Here is a 21,081-nt window from a genome sequence, read left to right as displayed (position 1 = left end):
AAAGAAAGAAAGAAAGAAAGAAAGAAAGAAAGAAAGAAAGAAAGAAAGAAAGAAATAGTGCCAAAGACAGAACTCTAAAGGATATTCTCATTTGTGACTGAAGAAAATAAATCTGTGGAGGAAATTGAAAAGCAGCACCCAAATGAGGAAGAAAAAAAAAAAGAGAGAGAGCATAGGCTTCTAGAAGACGGAATTTCATGAATAAAAGAATGGGGAAAAATGAATAAGGGAGGGCCAGCAGGTGGTGTGGTGGTTAGGTTAGACTCCCATGTGATTGATCACAGTTCAAGTCCTGGACCTAGCAGCTTTCTCTCTCTCTCTCTCTCTCTCTGGTCAAATTGAATAGCAATAATATTTAATAAAATTAAATAGATGATTATTTTTAAAAAATGAATGAGAGAAGGTCTGTAGTGTTTAATGCCACAGAAATGTCAAGCAAGATCTGAAAACTTTCATAGATGTGACCATATGAAGGACACAGAGTCCTCAGTGAGAACAATTTCAAAAGAGGGTGCAAATGGAAAATCGAGTATCTGTAAATCAGGACTAGTGACAGTCCTTCTGTTATTAGAAGACCAGTCCTTCCAGGGTCTCTTTTGCACAAGTCCTTTCATCAAGCTGAAACTTGTATTTATGAAATGAGGAAATAAATGAAGACTGCCCAAATGAGGACAAGGAAAGACTATTTATTCAGAACTAGTAAATGTCACCAGCATTTGGCAGAGACTCAAATACAGACAGGAGAGTTTGTTTTTATTTTGTTTTGCTTTTGAGAGAGATTTTTGCTATTGGGTGCGTGTGCTTGCCAGAGAGACAGACAGAAAGTGAGAACTCACCCCCTGGGGGGATGGTGATGCTGCAATCTTCTCTCTTCCATTCCCCTCTTGGGATTTTGGGCACACACACATTAGGGGTGTTTCAAGCTGCCAAGTCCAGGACTTGAACCATTGTTGGCCACGTGAGAGTCCAGCGCTTTAGCCACTATGCCACCTGCTGGCCTCATGGAAACATTTTATAGTGGAAAGAAAAGGAAGGATCAGATATGCCCTGGGAAGCTGTTGGCTTGGGAAAGCTATCTAGAAGTGGTCGTCATCTTTTTCTTTTCTTTTCTTTTTTTTTTCTTTTCTTTTCTTTTTTTTTTTTTTTTTTTTTTTTTTTTTTTTTTTTTTTTTTTGGTTTTTTTTTTTGTGTTTTACATTTTTTTTTTTTTTTTTGTTTTTGCCATAGGACATGTGTGCTCACCAGAAAGACAGAGAGAGAAAGAAAATGAGAAATCACCCCCCGGGGGGATGGCTACACCGCAATTCCTTTTCCACCATTCTCCTCTCAGGATCTTGAGCACGTGAGGCCCGGCGTGAGTTTAAACCACTAAGTTCGGGACTCGAACCACGGTCAGCTACATGGGAGTCCAGCAACATAGCCATTATGCAAACTGCTCGTCCCTAGAAGTGGTCATCTTATAGAATTGGTTAGGGGAACAGATTTAGTCTCTAGTTGGTAGCAAGGACAAAAAAAGTAGGGAAGTTGGTACTTGTTGACCAAGTCCTGACAGTTTGGAGCAGATTGCTACAGAGACTGGTTCAGAGTCCTACTTCTGTAAGATCTGGCTATTGTACCTTAGCATTTTCAGTCTCCTGGAGACGAATCGGCTCCTGCATCATCAGCATCTTAAGTGCATGTGTAGGATGGGAAGTGGCATTTGTTGGACAAACTGAAAATCTACCTTTGACATCGGTTCATCCAGTCATAAACAAACTTGAAGCAAATAAATAATGAAAACAGAATAATTTTGTTGCGAATCTAAAACTGCTCTTAAGAAATAGGGTATGAAAAAGATAAAATTGTAATTCAAAACTACATTCTACTTATGTAATAGAGTAAGGTATCCTCTGGTCTATGTCACTAATCCAGTATCATACTGGTTTTACTGAGTAGAAATGGAAGCCCTGTTCCTCTTGACTAGCAGAAGAATAATTTTGAAATCTAGGGCGCAGGCGGCTGGCCAGTGGCAGTCATTAAGGTGTTTGGATCCCACATGGCCAACTGCATGGTTTGAGTCCAGGACTTGGTGGCTTGAAAAAATACACCAGGTGTGTGTACAAGTATGCCCAAAATCCCAAGAGAAGAATGAAGGAGAAGGTATTGCAGTGTGACCATTCCTCCACTTTGGGGGAGGTGGGAGTCGCTCTTGCTAACAAGCACACATGCACTATAGCAAAAAAAGAAAAAGCAAAAAGAAATCCAGGGTCCAGGTGCACTCAGTTGTTTGGTGCATTCAGTTGTTTGGTGCAACCATGGTGTTCCGTCTTTAGGAAATTCTCAGAGGCAGGGAAGAGGAAATAAACGTGAACAACAGAGGAAACCAAGGACACTTGCAGGTAAAGACATTTTATAGCTGGAACCCTGAGGCTCAGAAGTGGGAGTGGGGTGGGAATTTTCAGTCTTGGTGAACTCTGAAAACAGAAGCAGATCAACTCACATTTTTAGTTTATCTTTCTGATTTATATGCGAGATTATGGGGAGAGAAAATTAAAGGGAAGAAAATTTGAATTTAAAACAACTAGTAAGCCTGCCAAACATTTCAGCGGGTGCAGGGTTCACAATTTTTTTTTTTTTTTAATTTGTGGAGATGGGGTTGGGGGAAGTGAGAAAGCACTTCCCCTTTGTCACTTCCCCTTGGGGAATGGTCACATCATGCCACAATCCCTTCTCCTTTAGGATTTTGGGCAAGTGCATCTGGAGCGAGTTTTTCAATCTCCAGGTCGGGACTTGAACCACGCCATTGGCCTTGTAGGGTCTAGCCGCCTTAACCACTACGACCCGCTGGCCCATGTTTGTTTGCAGTTACAAAAGCGCCGCACATCACTTCACGGACCTCACTTGCAACTCGACCACCTCACCAGGCTCATCAGGCGGAGGGGCACCCTCGCTTGCCTGGCAGTCTGGTGGAAGGGCCAGCGTCCTCCGGTTCACGGCAGCGCAGGGCGCGGGCCCAGCGGGAACAGGTGCTAGAGCGTGCGCGCCGGGGCTTTGGTAACTCCAGGGCGCCGCGGCCCCTCCCTCGTGCGCAGGCGCGGAACCGTTGCCCGCCGAGCGGTTGCGGACCGAGCGGTCCAGAGCTCGCCTTGCCGAGGGGCTGAACTGTGCAGTCCCAGGTCCGGTCGCGCGGCTCGGCCCAGGCTGAGGCCTCGGCGTCCGCTTCCTGCGGTAAGTCGGCGGCCCTGCCCGAGATCCGAGAGTGCTGAATGAAAGGCGGGGGCTCCCCCCTCCCTCGGCGTCGGGTGTGGAGGCGGGAGGGCGCGGGAGAGAGCCGGCTGTCTAGCAGCCCCAGACCCCTCGGCCGGAACGGGAGCGGGGCCATGTCCCGGGGGAAACGAGGCCGAGGCCCCGTGTGGAGCCTGGGCACAGGGGACTCGAGCCCTGATCCCGGGAGCCTCCTTACCCCTAGGTCGTCGGCCGGGCTGGGGTCCGGGCTGGGGTCCGGGCTGGGGTCCGGGCTGGGATCGGGAGGGACAGGGAAGCCAGGGGTGCCTGGGACTGTACAAAGTTCAAACCCGCGGCCTCGAGCAATCTCCCGAGGCTGTAAACTCTGCTCTCTGGAGTAGAAACTGGACTTCGTCCCCGCGGCATATCTCAGGCCCATTGTGCCCCAGGACTCCTTTGGAGTGACCCTTTCCTTTCCTGATGCCTAGGACCGGTGGACATGGATCCCGTCGTCGTGGTCCACGGTGGCGGCGCCAGTAACATCTCCAAGGACCGGAAAGAGCGAGTGCGGCAGGGGATGGTCAGAGCCGCCACTGAGGGGTACAACATCCTCAAGCAGGGAGGGACCGCCGTGGATGCTGTGGAGGGAGCCGTGACCGTCCTGGAAGACGATCCTGAGTTTAACGCAGGTATTGCGCTTCAGCTAGTGGAGAATAGACGGGCGTCTTCCCCTAAAGAAGCAGAACTTTTTTTTTGGAGAGGTTTTTGCTATAGGGTACATGCGCTCGCCAGAAAGACAGAAAGAGAAAGGAGACAGAAAGCGAGAAATCACCCCCCAGAGGGATAGCCACGCTGCAATCCCTTCTCCTCCATTCTCCTCTCGAGATCTTGGGCATGCACACACACGCGCCCAGGTGAGTTTAAGCCACCAGGTCGGGGACTCCAACTTGGGTGGACTACGTGGGAGTCCAGCGACATAGCCATTATGCCAGCTGCTGGTCCCAGAAGCAGAACGTTTCTAAAGTGGCAGTGAATCCACTCAGCTCTGTGATGAAACTAAGTATAAAATTAGTCTTACTTTTTTTTTGTACTACCTATTGATCAAGTTGCTTTAAAGATTTTTTTTTTAATCCATTAACTCACTATTTAACCTGCCTCCTAGAACTCACACACCGTTTTTTTAATGACATCTTTTAAGGGAAGACTATTTATTGTAAACTGTACTTGAAGATGAGTAATACCCGGTACCCACTGCCACAACCAAGATTTAAACATTTCTGTCATCCCCTGTGATACTGGGATATAGTAAGAGACATCCTGTCTGTTTGATCTCTGCCCCCAGTTCCAGGCACAGAGCTTCGGAAACCCTTGAACTTCCTGAGCAGTAGAGGCCCTAGGAGACTCTTTTGAACTGAGATTTGATCTTCCCCTGGAATTTCCTGAGTGATAGGATTAGTTTTTGTCCTAATGAGGTGATTGCTTGGTAGGCTCCTGGAGACTGGTGGTCAGCAAGACCACGCTTCTGGGCTAGCAGGTGGCATGGTGGTTCCCACATGGCCAACTCTGGTTTGATTCCCAACCAGATGGCTTGAAAAACATGCTAGCGTGAGTGCATGCCCAAAATCCTGAGGGGAGAATGAGGAGAAAGGATTGGCAGTGCCATCTCCCCAGGGGTGATTTCTCACTTTCTCCCCCACTCCCTCCCCAGTGAGCACACCCATAGCAAAAATAGACCAAAAATAGAAAGACCAAACCTCAATTACAAGCTTGGAACTTTCAGTCCCACCCCACCCTCATCTCCCCAGAAGGGGAGAGAAGTTAAAGATTGAGTTAATATAATCTATCATGCCTAAATAATGAAACCTATCATTAAAATCCCTGAAATGCAGTGTTCAGAGACTTTCTGGTTGGGGAATACAGCCAAATACCAGGAGGGTGGAGTATCCCAATTCCACAGGGACAGAAGCTCCTGGACATGGGACCTTTCTAGACTTTGTCCTGTGTATATCTTTATCTGGCTGTTCATCTGAATCCTTTATCAGATCCCTTATTTATGTACTAAACTGGTAAGCATGTTTTCCTGAGTTCTGCAAACTGCTCTAGCAATATAATTGAACATGAGAAAGAGGGTGTGCTAACCTCCAATTCGTAGCCAGTTTGGGCAGAAGTAGTGGGTAACCTGTCTACTCTTTGGGATTAGCGTCTGAAGTGGAGGCAATCTTAAGAAATCTGACTTTAGACTAGCAGATGGCATATAGTAGGTACATCGCTGGACTCCCACATGGTTGACCACAGTTCAAGTCCCAGACCCAGTGGCTTGAAACTCATGCTAGGCATGTGTGCATGCATGCCCAAGATCCCAGGGGAAAAAGGGATTGCAGTGTGGCCAGCCCCCCTAGGGGGTGATTTCTCACCTTTCCTCTTATTGTCTCTACTCCCCAACCAAAGCATGCATGTCCTAAGGCAAAAAGCTCTTTAAATTAAAAAAAAAAAAAAAGAGAGCGAAATCTGGCCTTAACATGTGGAATCCGATTCTTACACCAGGAAGATGTCAGAGTTGATTAAAGTAGGGGGTACCCAGCTGGTGTCTGCTGGAGAATTGATGTATAGGAAAAACCCACACCTCTGGTTTCGGAAGTCAGACATTTCAACTAAGTGAAGTAGTGAGAGTGAAGGAACTTACAAAAGTTCCATCACACCACTTTGCATTTTCTGTCCTCTTAGTCTTTAGTATACTTGCTTCTGTCACTATAAATTAGTTCGCATTTTCTAGAATTTCATATAAGCACAATCATACAAAATGTGTTCTTTTGTGTTTGACTTCGTTCAATCTGCCCCCCTTTTTTTTTTTAGAATAACAATCATCATGGCCAATATGAATGTCTATTAGGCACCAGGCAATGGTCTAAGAAATTTGCATGCTCAATTTGTTTAATCTGCAGTATAGTCCAATGAGCAAAGTGTACTTATTATACTAACTTCTCAGGTGAGAAGCTAAGGCACAAAAAGATGAACAAACTTAGTAAACAAAAAGACATTTGTTTTCTCTTTTTTAAGTAGTGGCTTGTCAGAAAAGTCCCGACATGTTTTTTTCTGTTTTCATGACTTTTCCGACTACCCAATAGAAAACCTAAAGCCTAGGTATTATAATACTTAGAATTCCACCATGCATCCAACATCTGTCTGGAAAGAGGATTTCAGGAAACCCTAACCAGTTAATCATCAGGTATTTACTGACTATTTGTTCTTTCCACTTGACTCTGCTAAGCACTCTTTAACACCTACAAAAGAAATCTGCTAAATCGGCCTGATGGTATAATGAGATACACAGTAGCATTATGGCTATATTTGTTGAGCCAAGAGTTGCCAGATGGGAACAGCCTTGCTAGCAGGGGAGCAGCTGGCTGTGTCTGAGTGGATAGTTACCACTTGCCTCTAAGCAGTAGGACTCCCTTGGCTGACAAACCCCCCACTGATTTATACAGGATCTTCATTTGAAGCTGGTCATCGTGGAGTGCCACCATCTCTAAACTAAAAGAAGCTATCCTCTACATGAACTGGAGGAGTATAGATTAGGAACCTAGAGCAGTTAGTTCTCATTCCTTTGCTCTGTACCCAGAGGCATCCTTTCAGACATCGCCCCGCTAATTACCCAGGTATCTGCTCTTCAGCATTGAGGGAGAAGAATAAACCAACAAAAAGAAATCAAAGATTTTTTTTTTTTTTGGAAAGGTTTTTGCTATAGAACACGTGCACTTGCCAGAAAGACAGAGAGAGACAGAGAAACAGAAAGCAAGAAATCACCCCCCAGGAGGGATGGCCACGCCGCAATCCCTTCTCCTCTCGGGATCTTGGGCACATATTGCACATGCGCCTAGCACGAGTTTAAGCCACTGGGTCTGGGGCTCGAACCACAGTCAGCTACGTGGGAGTCCAGCAACATAGCCATTACGCCAACTGCTGGTCCTCAAAAATTTAAGAAGGAAAAAGGTGGGACTTTTAACAGCAGATTGTCTACCTTGGCTATTTTTTCATTAGCTTTTCTCAGCAGAGATCACTACAAACAAACAGTACTCCCAGCAGCCTCTGTTGTAATCTTCTAGAATAACTACTTGGGAACTTATTACAAAAAGCTTGTTGCCAGTAATTTTTTAACTCAGTGGCAGCAATTAACATTCATGACACAACTTGAGTGTTTGTAAAAAAAATATTGTCTATATTATATTTCTTTTTTAAGTGTCAGTAAGGATTTCACTTTGTATTTAAAGCTTGTTTTATAATATTTAGTTTACTTTAGAATGGTTTATTTATTAGATACCAACACTGTAAAAATTGAGTTTTTAGATTTGAATTTTAGAAGTACTCTTTAAAGGCTTAGATTGGCAGTTTGGGCAACCAATAATGACTCTTTACTTTCAGTGCAATTCACCAATATTTTAATAACGAGTTAGTCTCTCTACAATTCAATTGTTTTTTCTTTTTTACAATTCAATTTTATAAGTTATCAAAGAGTCATTGAGATAACAGGATTTTTTTATTTACCCCTTTTTTAAAAAAAGAATTATTTTATTTACCTTTATTTATTTATTTTAATTTGACCAGAGAGAGACAGAGAGAGAGTGAGAGAGAGGGAAAGTGAGAAAGCAAGCTGCCCGGTCTAGGACTTGAACCATGGTCAGCCATGTGGGAGTCCAGCACCCTTAACCACCACACCACCTGCCAACCTCATTCACCCTCTTTTCTGAACTCCTTAAAATGTAACCTCTACAGGTAAAAATGTGATGGATCTAAGGGATTGTTTGTTGTTGTTTTCTTTGTTTTAAAGATTCCTGTGTAATTCTGAAGTACAAGTAAGTTTAGAATTCCCTAGCCTATTAATGGATTTTAAACTTTTTTCTTTTTTTTTTAGAATATTTATTTTTATTTTTATTTATTCATTCATTTTATTTTAATTTGACCAGAGAGAGACACAGAGAGAGAGAGAAAGCAAGCCACCAGGTCCAGGACTCAAACGGTGGTTGGCCATGTGGGACTGTACAATGCCTTAACCCACCATGCCACCGACTGGTCCCCTATTAATGGATTTTAGCATCATTTACATTTAGTAAAATCCTGTATAGTTCCTTAATGGTGACAAACACATGGAGTGATATAACTGCTACCACCTATAATACATTCTGTTAGTCTCTCACATCCCTTTGAGTCCACACCTCTGTCTTCCCTCAGCCCTTATCAACACTAATCTTTTTCTGTCCTTATAATTTTGCCTCTCTTAGAATGCCATAAATGGAAGTGGATTCCATTTAACCTGATGCGTTAGCACATCATCCATACGGATATAGGTGTCAGTAGTTTATTCTTCTCTATTACTGCACAGTATGCCATTGTATAAATGCACCAGTTTGTTTAGCCTTTTACCAGCTGTGAAGGGCCTGTTCCATCTGGGGCCATTATAAATAAAAATCACTGTAAGCATTTACATACAGGTGTTTGTGTGAACATCAGTTTTTTATTTAAGAATTATTTATTTAGCTTTATTTTTTATTATTTATTAACTTACTATAGGGCATTTACACTCACCAGAAAGAGATGGGGCAGTTGGGGGAAGCAAGAAAGCAAGCCACCGGGTCCAGGACTCAAACTGGGATCAGCCAAGTGGGAGTCCAGCACCTTAACCACCTGCTGGCCCTGAATATCAATTTTTATTTTTCTTGTGTGAATACCTAGGAGTGGGATTGCTGGGTTATACATTTAACTTTATTAAAACTGCAGTTTTCCAAAGTTACTGCCATATTTCATTCCCACCAGCAATGTATTAAATTTACAATTTCTCCTCATCTTTACCAGTACAGAGTATTGTCAGTATTTTTTTTAAGCATTCTAATAGAAGTATAGTAAAATCTCGTTGTATTAATTTGCATTTCCCTAAATGACAAATGATACTTATCAACTTTTTTTTTTTTTTTTTTTAATTTTTTTTTTTTTTTTGAGAGATTTTCACTGTAGGGCGCGTGCGCTCGCCAGACAGACAGAGAGAGACATAGAGACAGAAAGCGAGAAATCACCCCCCAGGGGGGATGGTCACGCCGCAATCCCTTCTCCTCCATTCTCCTCTCGGGATCTTGGGCACGCACGCACACGCGCCCGGCGTGAGTTGTAAGCCACCGGGTCCGGGACACGAACCGCGGTCGACTATGTGGGAATCCAGCGACATAGCCATTACGCTAACCGCTGGTTCCCATACTTATCAACTTTTCATGTGTTTTTTTGTCATCCATGTTTCTCCTTTGGTGAAGTAGCTAGCTATTCAAACCTTTTTTCAATTTTTTACTAATTTTATAAAATTATCATTGAGTTTTAAGAGTTATTTATATATTCTAAATATAAATTATTTTTTGGTGGGTTTTATTGGTTTTTGTTTTTTTGTTTTTTGTTTTTTGAGAGGTTTTTGCTATAGGGCACATGGACTCGCCAGAAAGACAGAGAGACAGGAAGCAAGGAATCACTCCCCAGAGGGGATGGCTACACCACAATCCCTTTTCCTCCATTTTTCTCTCGGGATCTTGGGCATGCATGCACACGCGTCCAGCGTGAGCTTAAGCCACCAGTTCCAGGACTCCAACCACAGTTGACTACATGGGAGTCCAGCGACATAGCCATTACATTAACTGCTGGTCCCAATATAAATCTTTTATCACACTTGTGGTAAAAAATATTTTTCCCTAGCACCAGGTAGGGTGGCATGTTTCTTTATTTCCAGCTGCTTAGGAGGAGAGGCAGGAGAATCATGAGTTCAAGACCAGCCTAGTCAATATAGCAAGACTCTCTCTCTTAAAAGCATGGGAAGGAGAGATTTTCTTCCAGTCTGTAGTTTATTTTCTCTCTCTTAACAATTTTTAAAGAATTATTTTATATAAGTTTATTTATTTATTTTCATTTGACCAGAGAGGGACAGAGTGAAAGAGAGAGAGGGAAAGTGAGAAAGCAAGAGACTAGGTCCAGGACTTGAACCATAGTCAGCCATGTGGGAGTTCTACTGCCTTAAACACTACGCTACCTGCCGGCCCCAACAATGTCTCTCAAAGAGCAGAAATTATAACATGCTGAATGCATGTCCATATTTGCCCAAAATCTCAACATAATAGAGCAATAGACAAGGGATTGCAATGAGACCACACTCCGTCAAGGGGTGCCTTCTCTCTTTCTCTCTCTCACACACTTGTCCTCTCCCAGTTTGAAAAAAATAAATAAATAAACAGCCAGATATCTGCCTACATATCTAGGATCCTGATAGGCTGGAGGACTAGAGGAAAGGGATTGTAGCATGACGGCCCTGTGGAGGGTTCCTCCTTCCCTCGTATGTATGTATATGCATATCATGAATATAAAATATTTTATTAAAAAAAACTTTTGGAAGGACTGTGGCTTTGTATGTGTGTCTCTCTCTGTCTTCCTTGCTCATGGAATAAAGAAAATCATTAAAATATATATAAATGTTTTTTCTTAACATGGTGTGCTCAGCATATCTACAATATTAAAAAAAGTAGTAATTAAGTATTCTTTATGATTACATCTTACTCCTTTGTTGGCCTAGTAGCTAGACTTTTCTTTTTTAAATTTTCTACAGAGTGTGTATGGGCAACAAGAGAGAGAAAGACAGTGAGGAGGAGGGGGAGAAAGCATCCCCACCAAGGGAAAATGGCCACACCATAATCCCTAGTCCTCCATTTTCCTCTTGGGATTTTGGGCATACACACACACACACACACACACACATGCATACACATGCATCTGGCATGATTTTTAAGCCACAATGTCTGGGATTTGAACCATGCACTTGTCATTTGGGATCCAGCTGCCTTAACCACCATGCCATTGGCTGGCCCACTAGATTTCTTTTTAATTGGTTGTTTTAGGATTTATAATACGCATGTCCAACTTGTCACAGGGTACCATAAAGTAATATTATGGGGTTGTTGGAAAAGTCATAATGTATTTTTTCTGTGTTTTGCTGTGTAAAATATGTCTGACTTTTCCGTATCAGTTTGTATATAGTAAAAGAACCTTATAAAAACATACTTGGGGACCAGCAGGTGGTGTGGTGATTAAGGCGCTGGACTGTCACATGGCTGACCATGATTCAAGTCCTGAACCTGGTAACTTGCTTTCTCAATCTCTCTCTTTCTGTTGAGCACACTTACCCAATAGCAAACAATAATAATAGCAAGTAAAACAAATATTTTTTTTAAAGCATGCTTGTTTCTCCTTTTTTAACCTTTGTGCTCTTATTATATTTTTACTTTATGTACATTATAATTGCACAATACATCACTATTTTTGTTTTGTTCTGTTCTTGTTTTGTTTTAATTTTGCTATCAGGCAGGTGCACTCACTAGAGAAAGATGAGGGTGGGGTGAGAAGCCATCATGCCCTCCGCAGCAGGGATGGCCATGCTGCAATCCTTCTCCATTCTTTCAGGATTTTGGTTATGCATGCATAGATCTGGAACTAGAACTCTGCAGTCAACCATGTGAGATCCACCTGCCTTAACCACCATGCCATTGGCTAACCCTATTTTGTTCTGTTTTTACGAGACCTTAAAGATAAAGAGAAGTCTAGCAGGTGGCATGGAGGTTAAGACATTGGATGCCACATGGCCAGCTGTATAGTTTGAGTCCCAGACCCAGTGGTGTGAAAATCACTCTGGGTATGTGTACCCAAAATCCTGAGAGGAGGTTGGAGGAGAGGGTATTACAGCATGGCCATCCCTCCAGGGTGGAGTGATACCTCTCTCTCTCTCTCTCTCTCTCTCTCTCTCTCTCTCTCAGTGTAGGTGCTCTATAGAAAGAAAAAAAAAGAAACTAAAAAAAGATAAAGGAAAAGGTATTTATACGTGTTTATATGCTCACCATTTCCAGTGTCCTTCATTCCTTGGAATGGATCCTGTTTGTCACATGCTGTTGTTTCCCTTCTATCTTAAGGAATTCCTTTAACATTTTTTATATTACTCAACAGCTATAGATAAATTCTTTCAGCTATTATATGTCTGGAAAAGTCTTGGATTTTATTTTATAAAAGATGTCTTTGGGGGCCAGCAGGTGGCATGGTGGTTAAAGGCACTGGACTCCCACACGCCGACCGTGGTTTGAGTCCTGGATCTGGCAGCTTGCTTGCATGCTCTCTCTATTACTCTCTCATGCACGTTCTGTCCCTCTCTGGTAAAATTAAAATAAATGAATAAATTAATTAATTAAATTAAATCTTTTTTTAAAAAGATGGTTTTGTTGAGTATAAAATTCTAACTTGACATGTTTTGGGGATTTGGTTTTGTTTCTTTTTTGTTTGTTTTGTTTTTCTTGCAGTGCTATAAAGATGTTGCTCCACTCTTTTCTAGCTTGTATTGTTTCAGGTGAGAAGTCTACTGTCATTCTTACCTTTTTCTTCTTATCTAATGTATCCTTTTCTCTGGCTGTTTTTAAATTTTTCTTTCTAATTCTGTTCGATTATAATGTGTATACGTATAGTTTATTTGTGTGTGTTTCTTTTGTTTGGAGTCCACTGAGCTCATATCTGTGCGTTTGCAGTTTTCATCAAATTTGGAAAGAACTTTCTCTATTATTTCCTTGGACTTTTTTTTTTTTTTTGTCCCTTGTCATATCTCTCACTTTGAGGACTCTGATTATACCTATATGAGACCATTTGAAATTATCCCTGAGCTTAGTGATTTTCTAGGTTTTATTTTATTTCATTTTTTCCCCAGTCTTTTTTCCTGTTTTTCATTTTGAGTAGTTCCTACTCCTATGTTTTCCAGCTCATTAGTCTTTTCTGCTCTAGTATCTAATCTGGTCTTAATCTCATTTAGAGTAGTTTTCATTTTATACTTTTTTTAAATCTTTAGTTTATATTTGGGTTCTTTTTATATTTCTCTCTACATTCTGGTACATATGAAATATAGTTAAGAAATGTCCACTCAGCTGTGTGAACATGAAGTATTTTCAACCCTGTGCGAGATCCATAACTGGTTTCACCAAGTCCTTTCTTGTGACTCATTCTCTTGCCCCATATGCATGTACTTACTGATTAGCACTCAGCTGAAGACTCAGATCCTTCTGCAGACAGCCCCTGCTTGTTTATGTATGTGTGTGCATCTGTCTCTCTGTCTCTCTCTGCACAGCTGTCTCCTCTAAAATACTTTGCCTAATAAATACAGATTCTACCACCCTGGCCTCCAAAATGATCTAGCTCAGGAAAATCCCACAGCTTTGTTTGGGTTCCCTTCTCCACTATGCATCCTGGGAACTTGCCAAAACACTTGTAAGGCACTTTCCTTTATTTCTCTTCTCTCAGGGATCACTATCCTGCTCAGTCTGTTGTCTAAATAGTCACTATTTGGGACCAGCAGTTAGCATAATGGCTATGTCACTGGACTCCCAAGTAGTCAACTGCGGTTTGAATCCCAGACCCGGTGGCTTACACTCACACTGGGCGTGTGTGTGTGCATGCCCAAGATCCCGAGAGGAGAATGGAGGAGAAGGGATTGTGGTGTGGCCATCCCCCCTGAGGGGTGATTTCTCGCTTTCTGTCTCTCTGTCTCTGTCTTTCTGGCAAGCCCTATAGCAAAAACCTCTCCAAAAAAATATATTAAAAAATTTTTTTAATTAAAAAATGAATAGTCACTATTTCATCTATTGTCATCTCTCTGGTTGTTGAAGGCAAGAAGATAAATCTGTCCCTACAACTCTGTCTTGACTAGAAGTCCACACAATTTTACTTTAACATTCTACCAACTTCTGTAATTCTGTGTTGCTTGAATTCTCAACTGAATTCAAAATCTTTCTGAGAATTATTTCAGTTACTTCTTTCTAGCTAAGCACTTACTAAATATACCTCAGATTGGGCAGGAAGTAGTCTTTTTATTTCATTTTTTCACATGAAACTTTTTGTGCCTATCACACATGTCCTAGTATTCCTTCCTTCTAATATGCCTCATACATTTTGTATAAAAGGAATTCTATTGTACTTGCTTCCCTTTTTAAAAAATAATTATTTTACTTTATTTATTTATTATTATCATTTTTAATTTGACTGAGAGTGGACTGGGGAATGAGAAAGCAAGCCGCCAGGTCTGGGTTTCAAACCACAGTCAGCCAAGTGGGAGTCCACTGCCACCACGCCATCTGCCAGCCCCATGCTTCCCTTGTAATAATATTCATTCATCAGATAGTACAGGACCCACTATGTAGCTAGGTTAGTAGACAATACTGCAGTATTTTCTGTAGCAATAATGTAGACTTCTCTTTTTTTAACACAGCTTAGCTAAGCGAATCAGCATTGACATAACCCAAGTGAGTAAAGTCTCAGGTTTGATTTTCTTAGTGCCTTGCTTCCATGTTAGCCAAGAAAGCAGAATGTACTTCCCCCAAATGGTAAAGCATTCCATCCTTTCCCCAGTTTTGTAGGTCATGAGATGCCAAGTGAAATTTGTGTTTTGAAATGTGTTCCTCTAGCAGTAGAACAAGATGTGGTAAAGGGGGCACATTAGAGGAGACTCGAGAGCCATTTCTCAAATCCTACTTCTTGCATTTCAACTTCTCGTTGATTTTAGGTCGTGGTTCTGTCTTGAACGTAAACGGTGAGGTGGAAATGGATGCCAGTATCATGGATGGAAAGGATCTGTCCACGGGCGCCGTGTCCGCAGTCCGCTGTATAGCAAATCCCATTAAACTTGCACGGCTTGTTATGGAGAAGGTATGTGTGACAGAAGCATCCTTTCCTTAGGAATGGTTTCTGCTGTGCTCCAGTGACAACAGAAGGATCTGGCTGTGGAGAAAGACATAAGAGCACAAGTCTCCTAAATATATATCTATAAGTACGGAAGCAGTGTTATTTGGATTTCTCAAATCAGCCAAGATTTTGGCTCTATTGATCCTGTCTTGTAACCAGTCACTGGACCACCAATTACTTGGTTATCTTCCTGTATTTTCAGCCTCCTTTCAACACATACGCTACCACACATTTAAATGGGACAGACCAACTATTTATTTATTTTTCTTTTTGAAGAGTTATTTATCTAACTTTATTCATTATTATTATTTTTTTTTAATTTGACCAAAGAGGGAAAAAGAGTAAGAAAGCAAACCGCCAGGTCCAGGATTCAAACCGTCATCCACCATGTGGGAGTCCAGTGCCCCAACCACTATGCCACCTGCTGGCCCCACAGACCAACTATTTAATAGCACTTTAAATAAGGTCATATGTGCATCCCTGGTAGATAGTCTTACAAGTTTGGGGTCTTTCTGAAAATATAAAAACTTAGAGAATCAGTCTCTTTTCAACTTTCAGAAAAGCAATTCAAGATAAATTACACTTTCGAGCTTTTTCCCAGAAAGAAGTAATTATTTCCACACAATTGGAACCATTAAAAGTTATTTTTAGTTTTCCAAAAACTAACCTTTTCCTCCCTCTCTCTCTTTCTTCTCTCTCTCCCTCTCTCTCTCTCTCTCTTTTTTATTTTTTCCTGGCTCAGACACCTCATTGCTTTCTGACTGACCAAGGTGCAGCAAAATTTGCAGCATCTATGGGAATTCCAGAGATTCCTGGAGAACAGCTGGTAACAGAGAGAAGCAAAAAGCACCTGGAAAAAGAGAAGCAGGAGAAAGGGGCTCAGAAAGCAGACTGCCAAAAGTAAGTTCCATGCATCACTCACACTCTTGGCCTTAATTAAAGTGGGAACGTTTGGCTAGTACCTGCTGACTTGTCTTTCTTAAATCAAACTGTATCATGGAAAATCTGCTCTCTTGATTCTTAAATGTAGCTGCAGTTATTACTCCTGTGAACAGTAACTCAGATTAGGCCAACAGAGTTCCTTCCCTGACATGATTTAATAAAATAATGCCTTGTTATTAATGTCACAGTCATCTGGAAGCTTCTCGATCAGTTTGTTGTCTTAAAAAGACTGAACTAGTTCTCTGTGACCTTGTTCATAATCTACTGTATGAACTCACTTAAGCACTCTTCCATAGTATAGAGAAATCAGTTTAACTTAAATTTTTGAATTAAGGGATGGCAGGTGGTGTGGTGGTTAAGCTGCTGGATTCCCACATGGCCAACTGCAGTTCAAGCCCCTGACCTGGTGGCTTGAAAATCATGCCAGGCATATGTGCATATTTGCCCAAACTCCCAAGAGGAGAATGGAGAGGGAATTATGGCATGGCCATCCCCCTTGGCAGTGATTTCTCACTTTCTCTCTCTGTCTCTGTCTCTTTTTGGTGAGTGCATGTGCCTCACAGAAAAACCTTTAAAAAAAAGAAAAACAAGTAAATAAAGCAAAATTTGAATATTGCCTGGGAGGTTGTAATAGAATTCAGTCTGTTGACTCAGCATACTTTTATAGAATAGTAATATGTAACCAGAGTATGCCTTATAATCACTGGAAACTTTTTTAAAATATGCATACATGGATTCCTTCCCTAAAGAATCAAATTTAATACATCTGAAATTGAGAGGCCAGGCAGGTTTATTATGGAAAAAGTATCCCAGGTAATTCTCATGTGTCCTCAGGTTAAGAATTTATTTTATAGGATTGACTATATGGGGGCCAGCAGATGGTGTGGTGGCTAAGGTGCTGGACTCCCACGTGGCCAATTGCAGTTCAAGCCCCAGACCCAGCAGCTTGAAGATCATGCTAGGCACATGTGCATGCCCAAAATCCCAAGAGGAGAATGGAAGAGAAGGGATTGTGGTGTGGCTGTCCCCCCTGGAGGGTGATTTCTCACTTTCCCTGTCTCAGTTTTTGTCTGTCTCTCTCTCCTAGAGCAAGCACATGTGCCCTATGGCAAAAACCTAAAAAAAAAAAAAAACCAGATTGACCACATGTTAGTAGCTGTCGAGTCTGTGGCTTTCAGTCGCAGGAATGGGGTTGCTTTATTGATGGTTCAGGGTTCAGGTTCACTTTTTTTTTTTTTTTTTTTAAGAGAGAGACTTTTGCTATAGGATGCATGCACTGACCAGAGAGATATGGAGACAGAAAGTGAGAAATCACCCTCCAGGGGGATGACCACACCACAACACCGCAGTCCCTTCTCCATTCTCTTCTCGGGACCTTGGGCATAAACACACACACACCCGATGTCAGTTTCAAACTACTGGATCCAGGACTCAAACTGCAGTCAACGGCGATGTAACCATTATGACCTCTGGTGATCCCCATGTTCACTTTTCAAGGTGTCACCAGATTGCTTCCCAAACATTCTGTAACAGCACTTCTCTAGCTGCCATTGCTACTTTTGAAAGAACCAGAGAGGCTCCTACAGAGAGCCTGCACCTCAGAGGGCCCTCCTTCCACAAGCACACAAACAGCTGCTTTGTTTTGGAACACATGGGCACCTTCGTCACTCAGCATCGGCACAGCACGACCCATAACCCTATCGTCCACTCCTCTGACACCACTCAGCCACCAGGGAAAGGCGTCTCCACATCTCTTGCTGTATGTCTTGGAAGCAAAGACCTCCCAAGCCCAGCATTTCTGGGTTGTGCCCCTTCTGACATCAGAAATGGACACTGCTTCAGAATATGGGGAAGATTCGATCAGCGAAAGGACTTAGGTAAGAGAAAAAGAAAAATTAATCAAAGATTAACTTGTTGAATAGAATTCTTGCATCATGAAGTCTTGTTTCCCTATAGCGCTAAGTGTCCATTCTCTTGCCTGCTTACACGTGTCAGTTTGTGGTTCTGAGGGTATTCATAAATCACGGCCTCCCTAAGAGTTGCGCATGAGGACGACTATTCTGAGATCCATGTTTTTGTAGGTCTAGGATGGTGTTGTCCAATACAAATACAATGACAGCCTTATGTCATTTTAAATTCCCTAGCAGCCATATAAAATGGTTAAAAAGCAGGTGAAATTAGTAGTATAGTTTATCTAACCTAATATACCCAAAATATTGTTATTTCACCTTGCAATCATTATAAGAAATTGAGGTGGTATCGTGCACTCTTTTCATACTAAATCTTCAAAATCTGTCTTTTACACTTGGAGTGCACATTAGCGCAGACCAGCCAGTTAGCCAGCAGCTCTCAGGAGACACACGGAGCTGGCTGCTATTGTGGTCAGGGCTGGTCTAGGCAGCCTGCGTGAAGAACCAGCTGTTGACATGGGCAGCAAAATGGATATCAGCTATTAGAATTATAAATGGCTTTACTTGGAAAAGTACAAAGAGTCTTCAAAAAGGTTGTGGAAAATTGGAATTAAAGTATGATCTGTTTGGGTGCAAAAATCTTTTGAAACCCATACATATTTTTTTCATAATATGTATTTTCCATAAACTTTTTGAAAACTCTTTATGTTTAAGATTTAGTTCATTTCAAAAAGATGTGTAAAAATTTCTACTTTTAAGGGCCAGTAGGTGGTATGGTGATTAAGGCTACTGGATCCCACATGGCCAACTGTGTGGTTCAAGTCCCAGTCCCAGTGGCTTGAAAAGCACACCACGCACATGCGTGCGTGTGCCTAAAAGCCCAAGAAACACATAGAGGAAAAGGGATTGTGTGTGGTCATCCTCCCTGGGGGGTGATTTCTCACTTCCCCCCTTCTCTGTCTATTGCTGGCAAGTGTACAGTGCCCTGTGGGAAAAATTTGAAAAAAAATCACCTTTAAATAATTTTGACTTTATATATTATAGTCATTAATTATAATTCTTATAATTGTTTTAACTAATATGAATAAATAATTTTGTATATTTTACAAAAGTAATTTGTTAGAAAGGTTATCTGCAAATTACTTTTTTTCAATTTTTTTTATTTTCTCTGTTTTTGGTGAAAATATATTCTCAGTTTGTAACTTTGAATATAATTACATTTTACTTTTTATTCATAGATTATTGAAAATGAGCATAAGTCAAGATTTTGACTGAAAAAGGATACCAAAGCTCACAAAGAAAAAAACTGAAAAGATAAAAGCAAAAAATTGTCAAAGAAGCAATCTGCTTGCTTGCTTTTTTTTTTAATTGGAAACAGCAAAACCAAGCAGTCTTATTCCAGGATGACCTACATACAGTTCAGAAACAGGACATTATAAATTTTTTATTAAGTGAAGATTTAATTATCAAAGCAATAACAATTAGTAAGAAAATTGTTCTCATCAGATCTACAACTTGAACAGATCAGATTAAATTCCTGCCACTTCATGTTCTTTACTAAAGGAAGATTTCATGGTTAATCATGAAGAATTACATACAAAAAAGCACATATGCCATTGCAGAAATTAGGAGGAAGAAGCTGAATAAACAACAGACAATTGATAATGCCAGGAAAAAGGCGACAATATCAAACATCGGTGTAATGTTCCTGAAAATTATAATGTGTCTGATATTTAGCGAAGCCTGATTGCTATTTTCTTTTTTTTTTTTTTTTTTGAGAGGTTTTTGCTATATGGCACGTGCGCTCGCCAGACAGACAGAGAGAGACATAGAGACAGAAAGCAAGACATCACCCCCCAGGGGGGATGGTCACGCCGCAATCCCTTCTCCTCCATTCTCCTCTTGGGATCTTGGGCACGCACACACACGCGCCTGGTGTGAGTTCTAAGCCACCGGGTCTGGGATGCAAACCACGGTCGACTACGTGGGAGTCCAGCGACATAGCCATTATGCTAACTGCTGATTCCCTGATCGCTATTTTCTTTATGCCTTCAAATACACTGTTGACAAAAAATAATGGGAATTTTCTAGGTTTGGTAAAAATTATTTCAAAGTCTGGCAAAATGTCAAACGTAATTAGAACAAGAAAATAGCAAAACTCTAGTAATCACTATCTGAGTTCTGGACCCAGTGACTTACTACGTCCCATGTGCTCGTGTGAACGTGCTCAAAATCCTGACAGGAGGATGGAGGAGAAGGGATTGAGGCATGACCATCCCCCCTGGGGGGTGATTTCTCACTTTCTGTGTCTCTGTCGCCCCAGCGAGTGCACGCGCCCAATAGCAAAATCCTCACCAAAAAAAAAAAAAAAGTTGAAGCAACAGAACAAAAATATATACGTTTAGGAGTCTGGACGGTGGTGCAGCAATAAAACGTAACACTTTGCATCAAGACCCTATTGGGGTGCTGTCTCTCTGTCTCTCTTGCTCATGGAAGAAATAAACTTACAATAAAATAAGATATGCCTAACTTGAAGGAGAGTGATGCACAGATAATTACTAAACCAGTTTCAGTACAGATTATTTTTCTGTTCATTATAACTCAGAATTTACTATCATTTGAAGGGATTTAACTAAAGATAGGAATTTAAAAGACTCTATCTCCCACTACCTCAACGGAGTGAAGCTTTTCCAAATTAAAATGAATTAAAAACTTGCCAAAAACCACATTAACTCAAGAAAGATAGTCTTTTTTTATTTATTTTTATTTAACTTATTTTAATTCGACCAGAGAGGGACAGAGTGAGAGAGAGAGAAAGAGAAAGTGAGAATTTAAGAAAGCAGATAGTCTTTTTTTATTTATTTTTATTTAACTTATTTTAATTCGACCAGAGAGGGACAGAGTGAGAGAGAGAGAAAGAGAAAGTGAGAATTTAAGAAAGCAGACTGCGGGACCAGCAGTTAGCGTAATGGCTATGTCACTGAACTCCCATGTAGTCAACCACAGTGTGAGTCCCAGATCCAGTGACTTAAACTCACTCCGGGTGCGTGTGCATGCATGCCCAAGATCCCGAGAGGAGAATGGAAGAGAAGGGATTGCGGTGTGGCCATCCCCCCTGGGGGATGATTTCTTGCTTTCTGTCTCTCTGTCTCTCTCTCTCTTTCTGGCAAGTACACGCACCCTATAGCAAAAACCTCTCAAAAAAAAAAAAAGAAGACGAAGAAAGAAAACAAAGACATTG

The 21,081-nt window shown here is 41.4% G+C and overlaps 1 protein-coding gene across 2 annotated transcripts in view; it reads left to right on the top strand.

Moving 5' to 3' along the window:
• Positions 1-3,054: 3,054 nt before the first annotated feature.
• ASRGL1 (asparaginase and isoaspartyl peptidase 1) overlaps positions 3,055-21,081 on the top strand; it is a 30,484-nt gene continuing 12,457 nt past the window's right edge. Inside the window, exons 1-6 of one of the 2 annotated variants that reach the window (XM_006156593.3) lie at positions 3,055-3,207; positions 3,693-3,893; positions 14,810-14,952; positions 15,731-15,888; positions 17,428-17,807; positions 19,079-19,596. In XM_006156593.3, the coding sequence (XP_006156655.1) occupies positions 3,704-3,893; positions 14,810-14,952; positions 15,731-15,888; positions 17,428-17,807; positions 19,079-19,086 (879 nt within the window). In that variant the 5' untranslated portion in view covers positions 3,055-3,207; positions 3,693-3,703 and the 3' untranslated portion in view covers positions 19,087-19,596. Of the gene's footprint in view, positions 3,208-3,692; positions 3,894-14,809; positions 14,953-15,730; positions 15,889-17,427; positions 17,808-19,078; positions 19,597-21,081 lie in introns of those variants that run through there. The other variant, XM_006156592.3, reaches the window with a different exon arrangement.

The sequence above is a fragment of the Tupaia chinensis genome, unplaced genomic scaffold, assembly GCF_000334495.1.
Source record: "Tupaia chinensis unplaced genomic scaffold, TupChi_1.0 Scaffold000502_1, whole genome shotgun sequence".
Lineage (NCBI taxonomy): Eukaryota > Metazoa > Chordata > Mammalia > Scandentia > Tupaiidae > Tupaia > Tupaia belangeri.
Note: the sequence above shows the minus strand (reverse complement) of the source record. Positions and strands in the feature narration are given on the sequence as shown.